The sequence below is a fragment of the Thalia democratica genome, chromosome 8, assembly GCF_965202585.1.
Source record: "Thalia democratica chromosome 8, ktThaDemo2.hap1.1, whole genome shotgun sequence".
In the NCBI taxonomy this organism is placed as follows: domain Eukaryota; kingdom Metazoa; phylum Chordata; class Thaliacea; order Salpida; family Salpidae; genus Thalia; species Thalia democratica.
Window position 1 is genome coordinate 54,898,381 of NC_139172.1, and position 13,960 is coordinate 54,912,340.

The 13,960-nt window shown below is 24.8% G+C and overlaps 3 protein-coding genes across 3 annotated transcripts; all 3 read right to left on the reverse strand.

The window, feature by feature from the left end:
• Window positions 1-825: 825 nt before the first annotated feature.
• On the reverse strand, window positions 826-5,861 carry LOC145842018 (A-kinase anchor protein 14-like). Its single transcript, XM_082949366.1, has 6 exons — window positions 5,785-5,861; window positions 5,404-5,515; window positions 4,690-4,809; window positions 3,572-3,751; window positions 1,336-1,388; window positions 826-979 (listed from the first exon to the last, which is right to left on the reverse strand). The coding sequence occupies exons 1-6, from the start codon at window positions 5,826-5,828 to the stop codon at window positions 895-897; spliced, it is 594 nt and encodes a 197-aa protein (XP_082805492.1). The 5' UTR covers window positions 5,829-5,861; the 3' UTR covers window positions 826-894.
• A 2-nt stretch (window positions 5,862-5,863) lies between these two features.
• On the reverse strand, window positions 5,864-6,854 carry LOC145842017 (uncharacterized). Its single transcript, XM_082949365.1, has one exon. The coding sequence runs from the start codon at window positions 6,833-6,835 to the stop codon at window positions 6,239-6,241; it is 597 nt and encodes a 198-aa protein (XP_082805491.1). The 5' UTR covers window positions 6,836-6,854; the 3' UTR covers window positions 5,864-6,238.
• Window positions 6,855-7,086: 232 nt separating this feature from the next.
• LOC145843320 (uncharacterized) lies at window positions 7,087-8,603 on the reverse strand. Its single transcript, XM_082950782.1, has 2 exons — window positions 7,953-8,603; window positions 7,087-7,091 (listed from the first exon to the last, which is right to left on the reverse strand). Exons 1-2 carry the CDS (start codon window positions 8,584-8,586, stop codon window positions 7,087-7,089), a joined length of 639 nt encoding a protein of 212 aa, XP_082806908.1. The 5' UTR covers window positions 8,587-8,603.
• Between the last annotated feature and the right edge of the window lie 5,357 nt (window positions 8,604-13,960).

Below are 13,960 nucleotides of genomic sequence, written 5' to 3' on the forward strand. Positions count from 1 at the left end.
ATTGTTATTAGTGGGGGCTTATTTAAATATAAATAAAAAAAATATTTACTAAAAATTGTATTTAACAGTATTTATTATTAAGATCACCCGCAAAAGACAATTCATATCTAATTTGGTGTGTTTATGGTGAGAAAATATATTTTTTTTTAATATTTAATAATATACTAAAATGAAATAGTAAAAAAGTTCTTAATTGGTCAAAAATTTGATTTTAAAAGAGTTTTTTTTTCTAAAATCCGCCAGTCAACGATAATGAAGCCTTTTATAATAATGTTTTTATATTATTTGCATTTTGTAATAATTCTAAAACTTTATAATTTTGTTAATAACTTTAACTTATATACAATAATTTATTCAATATAAATCTTTTAAGTAACTTTTTAAGGTTTATGCAAACAAATATTATTGATCAATAAAACTAAGACACAGTTTATTTTAGTCTATTATAGTGTAAAAACCAATAATATTGTAATAAGTTTTATCTAAAATAAAAACTTAATAGTCATTATAGATACAAAAAAAAGACTATTTATAAATAAATATTTTTCTTGCAATAAATTTTACACTTAGTTCAGAAATGATAATATAAAGTAAAACAGAAAAGGCTTAATAAAATGTTTTGAAATGACTCTAACATTAATTAACAGTGCAGAAATAAAGTATTCACAGTTTTAATATTTGAATAATAATTTCACAGTTGAAATTTCAGTACAGTTTGAAATCATAATAATCATAGATCTTTAAAATAGCTCATTTAAATAAAAAATAAATGTAAGTTAGTACATTTAATGTTTAAAGACACAGTGTTTAATAAAAAGTACCACTACTATCAAATTGATAGTTTTAAAATTCAGATTAATTATACATATATTTACAAAAAAAAAATCATATAATTTAAAAAGTAACTGATTTTAAAACAGCCATTTTTGATTTTATTATGTTTTCCAACCAAACTTCACGAAATTTTGATTTTCCAGGTCTGAAAAAACAATAATTGAATCATTATAAATAATAGTTTTTATGAGATAATAAATATTAATTTACTATATTTAAGCTAAAATTATACTTTTCATATATAAAATTTTATCAAGCTATTTTTTTAATAGATTTTTTTTGAACATTTTTATATACTTTGACAAACTTTTAACATAAAAACTATGCAAAAAAGTATGTTTGCATAAGCACAATAAACATTATAACAAATACAATTTCTTTTAGCGATTTTTTGATGGACGATATGGTGTAAAGAACATAAATTTAAACAGTTATTTAGTAACATCATTTATAAATAATAAATTAATAAATAGTAATAAGATAAAACATGACAAAACTAACACATGTTTTAGTCGATTGCTTTCAAATACATAAGTCACTTTTACTGGCCAAATCTGTTCGAAAATATTAGTTTTAAAAAACATGTTTATTTCAAATTAAATATTAAACTTAAAATGTAAATATCAAAAAAAAATCAAAATTTGTTCTACTACTTGATACAAAACTAAACTCTCAGCTCAAATTTTGTAGCTTATAAAAAAAAAAACTAGGCTTTAATCAATATATATGTATGTGAATCTAAGTTACAGTATTAAATCATACTTAAAACTTTAAAATTATATATAAACTATATAGGCTTTTAACCTTTAAATAAATAAATTATCATTTGATCATACATGTATAACATAGAATGTAGTATGTAAAAACACAACTTCTAACAAAAACAGTATTTCTTAAGATAAGAATTAAATACAAATTTTTTTAAATCAAAGTTATAAAAAAACTTAAATTTCCAAAGGTGCATTTTAAGTTGTTGAAATTAATTATTTATTTTCTGTACAGATATTTGATACATTAAAGAAAACCATATACTGAATTTTACAATATAATAATAAGTCTTAATAAATAAAACAGGAAATAAACATGATGTCATGATATATTGAATACAGTCAAAGGTTTATTAACAAACATTCTAGTTGTAAACTAAAACAAAAATTAAGCTTGAAAAATAATTGAAAACGTTCAAAGTGTCACTAAAGTGTTAAAATTAAAACATAATAGTAACACAATATTACATAACTTTTGTCTGAAAACAAAATCTTAATTGTTTAGAACAGCAATACACTATCTAAATTAAAAAACATAACATAATAATACACTGTTGCCTAGGTGTAATTTTTGAAACTAACACATTTAAAACAACTCTGTGCACAACCTTAAATTAATTAAAACCACAAATAAATCATTTTCATACAACTACTAGGGTATAATACTTTTATAAGAAATAACGTTGGCCATTTATTAAAAACTTCAATTATACATTATAAGATACTTGATAAATAGTTAATATATTAACACAACTATTATTTGTAGTTAAAATCAAGAGCTGTGCAATAATAAAATTAAGGGCATAGGGGGGATAATCACATTTTTTACAATTTGATCTTATTTTATAGAGCTTTAACTAAGCTACAGTTTGCATTTTACAGATTTTTAAAATTCAAAATAATTTTTGAGTTATAGCAAGTCAAAGTCAGAGGCAACAATAGGGGAAAAAAACGGCAAAAAAAAGACTATTTAGCTAAAAATCTATCTACTCTTAGCTTTATGAGATAAATACCTCAAACTTATGGGAAATGTTTATTGCAATATTTAGGAACTTCTGTTGTAGTAAATGTTTTAAAAATTAAAAAATAGCGTTTTAAGACAAAAAATCAAAAAAAAAAACTGTTTTTAGGTGTTATCATGTTATTGGTGATAAAATATTGAATAAAAACTACTATAATAACATATATACTACTCAATACAACTCACATTAAGAACGAATTTCGATACCACAATAGCGAAAAAGACGCAAGCTTTTGGTATTAACAGCTATTAATACTAAACAAAGAAGCAAATACATAAAACCTTATTTTATAACGCTTATAATATATAACTAAAATTTAAAGTGTCAACTTAATATTGGAAGAGAATAACACTACCAATATCAACTCTTATTTTTAAAAATTATCACCTTAGGTATAACTTTTTATACCACATTATACACACAAGCCACAGCTTTTAGTGGGTAGCTGTCTAGATTGCACAAGTGTACAAATTTGCACGAGGGGACAAAATTGCACGAAGATTCTTTTGCAAGAAGGGTCACTTTTGCACGAGCAGACAATTTTGCACAGGTTATTTTTTTCTCTTTTTAGTATCATGTTACCCCTAACCCTTACCCTCGGTCGATAAGTTTTTTTTTTCTTTTTTTTTTACTAATACTGTTAGCCCTAACCCTTACCCTCAGTTGATATTTTTTTTATAATTTTTAGTTATTTTCTTATTTTAAATAACATTGTTATTGCTAACCCTTACCCTCGGTCACTAATTTTTATCTTTTATAATTTTTTTTTTTGTTTTCTGTTTTTTTTTTCTGCTTTTTTTTCTGTATTTTTTTACTCTTGTGCAAAAGTGTAACTGGTGCAAAATTGACTTTGTGCAATTTAGTTACCTCGTGAAGTTTTTTCTTCGTGCAATTTAGACCCGTTTCTGATTTTAGTATAGACAAAAATAAACATATATAACTGCTTACCTTGGGGGTAACCTTAGACACCACAACAGTGAAATACACGCAAGCCACTGCCCTCGGTATTGGGTTGAGCTTGGTGGGTTGGGACCACCGGACCCTGTATAAATACGTGACGTCATATTTGTTGTCACTGGTTGCTATGCAGTCGACGTGATGTAACCATGACGCGTCTCTATCCCATGTCTGTTGAAAAAAGAAAGAATTAAAGTATTTATATTAAACCCTTTGTTTTTATTTCAATACTTTTTGCAGTTTTACATTTTGCTCATTGTGTTTAAAAAAAATGCTGTTTACCTTTACGACTTAATTTTTTAAATTAAGAAAAAAATCACTTTTTAGTAAGTTGTAAACAACTGGAGAACAACTTAATTTTTCGGTACTACTCATAAATAAATCTACCTTATTTAATTACTACTTTAGAATAACTAGATGCTATACTAATCCACATAATACAAATCAGACAGACATTATATATCATAAAAAAACACAAAACACAACTATATAAACTCTATTTCAAAAACATAAGTTACTTTTGTAATACTTTTATAAACGTTTGGAAAAAATAATACTTAAAAACAATTTAAGTTTAAGAGAATAATACTAACTTTATAAATGTGAGGTATAAAAAAAATAAAGAACTCCAGAAAAAATTATCTCTTGTTTTAATAATCACTATGATGTTAACACCATAAACACATAATTAGATTAAAAAACAATTCAACAAATATAACTTTTATCATGATCTCGCTACAAACTCTGTATCATAATCATAATTGTAAATTTGAAAGAGTTTATCATTCAATGTTATGCTTAAATGCACTTAGCTGCACTTCAATTTTCATATATGGTTGTAAATAGATACTTTCATATATGGTTTTTTTGTAGACTGACTCTACATACTCAACACTCAAAACAATAAATTGCAAGTAAACACAGCACATTCGTTACAAAGTGTTGATGGACTAAGATTTTTAATGGTGGTTATAACAGGCACTATATTAATAGATACTACAAAATACTCAAGTTCTTTTAACACTTGAAAAGTTAACTAATTATAGATACTACATATGTTATTACTTTCAGTTTAACATAAAAGTAAATTTATGATAACAACAACTAACAGTGATGAATTCTTTAATTTTTTTAATGCCAATTTCTGTATCAAAAGCTGCACATGTTGGCCAGTCAATATTTGGAATTGGTTTGTTTTTATCATAAATATCATCCGTATCTATCTTGTTCTATTCTGACAAAAATTCTAATTAAATATATATACAAATAATTATTAACAAATTTAATATTTATTAAGTTTATATTCAATATTTGGAATTGGTTTGTTTTTATCACAAACATCATCTGTATATATATTGTTCTATTCTGACAAAAAACTTAATCAGGTATGTACAAATAACATTTATATAAAAAAATATTTTCTATGATAAAACTTTCAAGTATTTGATTTATGTGAGTTTTTATAATAAATATGATTCATAACAATAACTACTTGTTAGTTTTTAAATAAATTTGATGTTCATATTTTGCAAACTTTGTTTGACCCACTACAAAAACATTTTAAATATAAGTTTTTTTTTAATGTGAATAAACAGAGTTTATAAATAGAACCTAAAAAACGTATAATTAATTTAAACTAATTGTTTGAATTTGCTATTGACAAATTCATTTCTTCATTAGTTACTACAACAACTCCTATCAAAAAGAAATCATGATTTAATTATTGTGAGTTAGTTATTCAAAACAATATATATTATAGACATGTGAACTTTGTTTAATAAAAATATTTAATTCTTGAAAATAAATATAAAAGTTATACTCACAATTTTTTTGAACTGTTCATCTACAAATACAGATGTAGCCTCCTTGATAGCTCGTTGCACTATTGAATGAGATAAGTCTTTGAGCTCACTCAACGCTATGTTTTGTTCTATCCTATGAAACGTTGTTCATATAAATAGACTTGTTAATTATTTATTCGATGCTATATATAAAGTTTTGTTAAGTAAATTATTATCAGAACAGAAAGGTCTAAAACTTGTTGTTGAAACAATATAGCAGTTATAATTAAATTATATAAACATAAAACTTAACATAATACTTGATTATTATTTAAGGCATCTTGATAAGTTTCAAAAAATATTTATATAAAGAGTTATACATTATAAGTAAATAATATTAATAAATAGAACTACTTATCTAACCTGATGGAGTCTTCTTCATTGTTGTTGTTTTCTTGCATAACCATTTTCACATTTATTTGTTACAAACACTTTAAAAAAAGTTTAATAAAAATTGAGATATAATATTTTCAAAACATCTTTTTTTAAGTTACATAACAACTTCAGAATTTAATTTAACTTTCTATATTGCTTCTGTATTTTACATACATTTATAAATCAAAATAAAAACTAAAATAAAATCTTTTGAGACATAGCTGAAGCAGAAATGCAGTATCAATCTACCAAGTTGTTAAATAAATAATTTATTATATTATAATGGCACACTTTAGAGTCTAAATTTAAATTAGTATCACATCACTCTACTACATATTAACTTTAAATAAGTGCTTAAAAATTCAGCGTTAAAATAAAGCAACAGAATTTAATTTACTTAATTCTTAGCACTATAGAGAATCTCATAGAAAAGTCCCCCAACTTATTCATCCCACTTTCTGTACTCCATGCCATCTGGGGGCTTCACCTCCGTCTTCTTGCCTCCGATCTCCCCCCAGTTGGTTGACAGCACGGTACCGTTTGATTCAGTGAAGCTCTTGTTCATTGCCTTCCTCGTGGCGTCGTCTGCGTTCTTGTAGATGTCCTGGAACAGCTTGTTCAGCGCCTGCTCTCCTTGAGGCTCTTCCTCTTCCTGCTTGCACAGCTCATCCCAGTTGACAACCTTCTTGGAAGAGTAGGAAGGAGGGAGGGAGTCATCGGATTTTTTTGGGGCTTCAAGAGGTTTTTGGAGCGTTTTCCAGAAAAGAGCTGACTTTTTGGCCAGTTTCAGCTCGATTTTGGTGGATTTCAGTCTGAAGCTGCAGTTTTCAGTGTTGATTTGGTCGTACAGCTCCAGATTGAGATTGAACTCCTTCCCTGGTTGGTCAACTTGTACCATGAGCTGTTGGGGTTGGAAGCTGACTTTGAGGTGGTCTTGCTGAACTCCCTTGACCATGACAGAGACTGTTACAGTGCCTTCTGATTGGTAGAAGTCATATTTGGGTTGGTTTGGAGCCTCAACCTTTTCAGTTGATGACATTTTGCTTAAATTTACTTTATTATCTGAAAAAAAAATGTTTTTCCTATAAATATTACTTTCAGTTTACTACTAATTACTGATGTTTTTAAAAAATATTGGATTGAAATGGTAAATTACACTTTATAAATACAGAAACTACATTAAAACTTTATGTGGATACAAAGGATAAGTAAAATAAAGCAAACTGATAAATTACTTAACAAAAAATTATCATTTCAATGTTAATTTAATATTAATTTCATGATAAATTCTTAACCTTTTAGAAAAGATTAAATAACTATTTTTGAATAACTACTATATAAGTAAAAGTAGAACAAAATATCATAGAAGATCAACAACCCAAAAGTATTATTGAAATGTATTTTGCTTATCTTCATTACTACTTACAGTTTTTACAAATATTGAAGTCAATTCAAATTTTTTTTTCCAAACTTATTTTTGATTAGCTGTTACAATCTTTCTCTACTTATTCTTATAGTTTTTTGTAAAAACTGATGTAAATTACTAAAGCATTTTGTTAATATGATACTAAGTGACAGTATATTGACTTTTAACTTTTTGAAGTAAAAAGAGTAAAATTAGTAATTAATATTAAATACATATAAAATTTTTTACTTATTTCAATAGTATAAATAAACACAAAAAGCTTAGTACATGCTATATATTTTTTGTTCTATAATTTGAAGTAAGTGTGTAATTTAGTTCTTAAAGTTTATTAGCACAGTATTAGCTTTTTGTTTAAGAAATATATGTTTTTTTTTTCCCCTTTAAGTAAATGTTTTTAAACTTTAAACTAAATAAAGAAATTAAAAAGTAGAATTGAATACAATTAAAAGCATAAAATAACAGTGATTTAAAAAAAACATTAAATGACAATTATCAAACATGATGAATGATGATTTAAGAGTAATTACAGTAAATTTAGTACTTAAAAAAACAGGTAAATAAAGTAAGTAGCAAAACAAATTTTATTACAAAAGTTAAATATTGTAGAACAGCAATAAAAAACTGCATTAATTTAAATTCACCTTTAATAAAAATACTTCACACAGAGAATAGATAAACTCATTTGCACTAATTTCTCTGATATTTTTATGTCTTAGTGAGTCTGACTGACTTTTTAGAAAAGCTGCTATTGTTACTGTAAAATATTCTTTTTCAACTGAGTTTGTATTCTTATCAGTCAAATCTGCTATTAACTCGATTAAAGATTCAGTCAAGTCTACAGTTACAGCTTGGTCATTTGAAAAAGATATGAACTTTTTGTAAACATTTTTACTTACTTTTTTCAGCTCAAACAAAATAGAGCAACAAGTAAAAGCAAAGCTAAAAACACTGAAATTCACAGATTCAAGAGATTTACAAATAAATTTTTGGTTTATCAAATTACAAAGTTCATCAGAAAAATATTTTTTGCAGTATGATACCATTATTTCATTGAACAGCAGTCCTGTTATGCAATGCTTGGTGTTTTCAGACAATATTTCAAAAGCTTTCATCAAGTTTGACTGAAATACAGGTTGCTTATAAGATGAAAGCTGTAAAATCTCTACTGCTTCAGCAGCTTTATCTTTGTTGAGCTTTGTGCTTTCAGATTGGAAATATTCTGCTAGAAACAACAAAGGTTTTTCAGGCTTGTCATGTAAAAGTCTGAGAATTCCTTTACTGATCAGTTCTTTCAACCGTGGATCATTGGTTAAATTTTTACTGTCATCTTGTTTAGTTGAGCTTGACTTCGATTTCTCAGCCATGGTATGTATTTTTTATTATTAAGTTATTCAAGTTTTATTTATCTAAAATAGTTTTCAAATTGTTATAAAGTTGCTTGGCAAATTTAGTATGTACTAAAGGAAACAGCTTTAGAACATAAATTGAAAATATTTACAGAGGTATACAACACAAGTGAATTAAGATTTTTTTTTGTATTTAAACTTTCTTATATTTTAAATATTCCATAGATTTCATAAAATTATTTAAAATAGTTTTTATTTTTTATTTAAACATAATTAGACCAAAAGTTAAGGGCATAGGGGGTCTGACATTTTTTTACTAAAAATAACATTGGATCTCATATGAAAGCATCAAGTACAAAATAAAAGCCAGTTTTTATAGAATTAAAAATATTATTTAACTTTTAAGATATTGTAATTTTTATAAAAAGTTTCCAATACAAATGTATCAACAGCAAATTTTTCAGGGTCATTTTTCTCTGAAATTTAAAAAATTACTAAAAATCTACTTCTCCTTCATTTTTTGAACTAGAGACCTCAAACTTTCAGGAAACATTCCTTTTATAATTTATAAGATTTTAAAAATTGGAACTTTAAAAATGTTAATTAATAAAAATTTTAGATAAAAAAAAATAAAAATAGGTGGTTTTTTTTAATAAAAATTTTATTTTTCAAAATTAAAAATATTCCTGCATTCAATCTTTTTTTAATTTAATGATACACTTTCTGTGAAAATTTGAAGAAGATTGCTTAAAAAATGAAGGAGGAGATAGATTTTTAGTGAAATGGTCTTTTTTTGCGTTTTTAGTTTGAACCTTCCATAAGGAAACTATTAAGGTCACCAAATTTGATCTCTCATATCTCAAAAAATACTTTGAATTTTTTCAAGCGGTTAAAATGTCTGATAGCTCAGATAAAACTCTATAAAATAAGATCAACTTGTAAAAATCAAGGTGCCCCCCCCCTATGCCCTTAATTTGTAACTGAAATATTTATTATCAAAAACAAATAAATTATAGATTGTAATTTTTCAAAGACCCTCTGATAATATAAGTTAAATAAGAAACTAAATTCAACAAAAATATAACTTATAATTTCTCTAATGTAAAAGGTTTTGTAATTTAAAAAAATTGTGTAGAGCAGGTATTCCAAACTTTTTCAAAAGGCCCCCTCCAACAAGATTTTTTTTTAAAACTACCACTAAAACTGTTTAAGACCTTTTTTGATATTCATCATCAACTCCAGAATATCTATTCTAGTGTAAGCTTCAAATCATGGCCTTGTGACTCCTAATTTTACAGCTTGTGGCCCCCTAGTTTTTTTTTATTATTAGTGGCCCCCTAGCACCATTACCCCTTACCCTTACCTGCTGTCAGTATTTTTTTTTTGCGTTTTTATAATTCTTTTTTTTTTTTGAATGATAATTTTGATTAGGAACAATTTATTTCTATTACTGTTACCCCTAAACTTTACCCTTGGTTGGTAACAACTTCATTCTTTTTTTTATTTTTTGTTAGTGTTACTTTAATTTTTCTAGTTTTATATTTTAATTTTTTTTTCTTATTTTTGTTATTTTTTTACACTATCACTGTTGGTACTATCCCTTTTCCTCGATCTGTAACTTTTTTTTTAATTAATCTTTATCATTTTTGTTCTTAGTATTTTTTTTTAATTTTGTGCAAAAGTGACACAGTGCAAAAGTGTCACCTTGTGCTAAAGTGACATTCAAGAAAGAGAGCCATGCATTGAAAATTGTTTAAAATACTTGTTCCAAAATTATGTTTTTACTATGTTTTCAAAGAACTCTGTGAAAAAGGAAACCTGTGGAATACGTTCTTAAAGATACCACTCATTCATTGTGAATTTTATGAGGAATTTTAAAATTTCACTAAAACTTGTCAATTTGTTTTTTTTTTTTTTCTTGTTGAGCTAAAGTCCTCAAATTTTTTGTAATATTTCCTGCAACATTTACAAAAATGTAAGAGTTTTTATTTTATTTAATAATTAAAATTGCTTTTTTTTAACAAAAACTCCAGACTGAAACTTTTTTAATTTTTTTGACTGATTTTTAAATTTTTCAAGATTAAACTGATCAAGTTTAACAGTTGCTTATAAGTAAAAAATAATATAATATCTATAGTGAAGTAGTCTTTTTGTATTGTATATGTGTCAAGAAAACATTTATCATTGCAAGGGGTAGAGGTTGATACTGATGTTATTTTAACATAAAAAATACTTTCTTTTGATCTTATTTTTGCAACATTCAACTTCCAGAGTTTCCAAAACCATCAAACGACCCAAAAATAAAGCCACACAGTTTTTTTTTTTTTTTTAGTTTGAAGCTTACATAAGAAACCTATGAAACTCTCCAACTTCGATTGCTTTTATTTCAACATAGTATTTGTAGTCTTTCAAACAATAAAATCAACTGGTAGCATAGTTATTTATACATATAAAGTAGTGTAATAAAGTCATTCACTCAAACCCCTATTGGCCTTATGTTATACATATATTATAAACTCTCATACTTAAGTCAGAATACTTCACTCAATCTAGTTCACTTTTTTGAGCATTGAATAAAAATGTCGTTTCAGAAAAAATAGTTATAAAAATGTTTATTTTTATTTTTTACCCTCAAACAACAAATAAAGTAAAAAATTTGAAAAATCAATCCACTGTACAACTTTTTTGTGGCAATAAATAATTTTGGTATATTTAAAGAGTAATAAACAACAATTTACTTTTAACAATGTTTTTAATAAAAAGGGTTTGAAAATTTGTATTCTTACACAAAATTAATAAATAGTGTTTCTTTTTTAATATTTACACAAAGCATGTAATTTCTATACCAACAATAAACTGAAATTACCATTTTGTTCTTTTAAACTAAAAACTTGATTCCCGAAACCTGAGCTAGACCTAAAGAATATGTTTTAAAAAGTAAATTTTATAACAAAGTATAAAAACTTGATAATTTTATACGTGTTAAATCAAAAATGAAAAACAGTAATTTTGAAAGTTTATTTAAAACTCTAGCCTACCTTATACTAACTGTCAAAACGATAGTTGCCAAAATTTGAATTAAGCACTAACCTGTTTATTTTGAAAGTTATAGTTTAAAAAACTTAAATAGTTGTCTCTAGTCTTGTCAAAAAGTGTCAAAAAACAAAAGTTTTGGAATCGCTAGATTTATTAGAACTTTATTTTAGCACGGATTTAGTTTTTTTTTAATTCAAAAAACATTCTTGAACATTAAAAAATATAACTTTTTTTTTTAAGTTTTACAAAACATTTAGGAAATTTGATCTATAAAAAATACAATATTCTTAACAAATAAAAAATAGTTTATTTTACTTTTACCCTTAAAAATTTTAAATCGACCTTTTTAAATATTTACTGCTTATTACATATTTTATTTCTATATAATAGTTAACAATTTCTAATGTCCGTAAGAACTAGCCCTGGTGCTTAAACTAAAACTATAAACATTTCTTTTTTCATGTCTGATATACATACCATGTAAGCATTTTATTTGTCTAGATTAAACGAAGTTTATAAAAAATATTATAATTGCAAAACGTTTTATTTTCGATCCTTTAAGATGAATAATTTAAAATAATTAACTATAGTTTATTTAATATAAATATGAAAAAAATTATGATTAAAAGAAACTTATTTAATTAAACTTTAAAGTTTAGATTACAAATAAGGTAGTTTAGTATTTTTTTATAAATTGGTAGCAAACAAAAGTATGCTATCACTAAACTTTAATAAGTTTTGTCTTAAAAGTTTGTTATTACATTAAAGGTATTTTTCTTACCCAGTTTGTTCAGCCGTTGTAATATTAACAGAGTATTTATGAAAAGATAGATTATAAAATTAAATTTGATTTAATTGTAATCAATAATTTTTTAAATATTTTTTATCACAAAAAAAGACTTTATAAACTAGTGTAAGATATTAACCATAAAAATAAAAAGTTATACTGTTAGCTTTTTAGTTTATATACACATAAAGTAGACTTACTTTGAACTAGTTTTAGTAGTAGATATATACTTGTCTTCAAAAGGTTTAAAAAATATTTATTGGCTAAAATTACAAAAACTAAGCGTCTAATAATTGTTTAACGATAAGTCATTCTATTTTATGAGACTGTTTCGCACTTTAAAGTTTAAACTAAACATTATTAAAAATAAAAAACATTTAAAACCTTTAGTTTTATGTCAGACCTCTAAAACCTAATGAGGTGTTATTATTTTTTGTAAAACAAGATCACTTCGTCAAATTCATTTTTTTAACACCTATCTGTGAGATTAGTTGACTAAACAGTTATATCCAACACAACCTTTATTTGCCACCTCTTGGTAACTACAAGTACTATTAAAAAACAATAACAAATCATACGTCGTTGTTAATAAAATTAACACAAGGTTTGATCATACTAATTCGATCATCAGACCACAAGTTTTGGTAGACTGAGACCGGTTCCGTCCTTATTAGAAGTCATCAGTCAGTCACACTCACAACCAGGCATGGTAAAATTTGAAAACCAGTAATTACAGCTGTTTTTATCGCTATAGTAACATTAGATGAAAAGTAACAGAAAATATAGCTAATTTTCTTCTCTTATACTTTACATTGGAAGAAATTTCATAATTAGTCTCATTGGATAAGATTTCATATGTTATTCTTTATTACTTTTGTTAAGATAAACTTACTATAGTGTTAAATAACTTAGGTTTCAATTTACAATTTACCAAAACAATTTTAAGACATTGATTGTAAAACAAAAATAGTTTATTATAATACTTTTACATACTATCTTAATTTTTTTTCAAATACAAAAAATAAAGTTATGATTAAACTATTTTAAGCTTAAAGTTTAAAAAATAAAACAGAATAAAAAAACTTTTAAGTATAAAATAATTTTTATTTGTAACTTAGTCTTTTATTCAACTATATTATTAATTAACTTTTTTTTGTATAAATTTTTTATAAAGTTAAACAAGTAAGTTCTTCAAGGTACATTAAACTTAAATGTTTTAATATCATTTATTAATCACTAAAAACTAGAAACAGCATTTTTAGAGAATTTTTTAGTGTTATATTTACAGTATATAAAAATAAGTTTTGTTTTGTGCATGCTTTGTCCACAAATGAGAGTTGTAAATTATTAAGCTGAATTGTTTAAAAAAAAAACTAAAAAAAATTATAGTTCTAATTTGAGGCTACAAAATAAATTAAAGGTTTAAATAATGAAACTAGAAAGGTTTTAGTTTAAATTAATTTTGATAACCTCAGTATGAGAAAACCTATCTTAAGAATATAAACTAGCTATTATAACTATTTTTAAAAGTTTGTTTACATTTGAGATTTAAAAATCCTACTGTCGGGG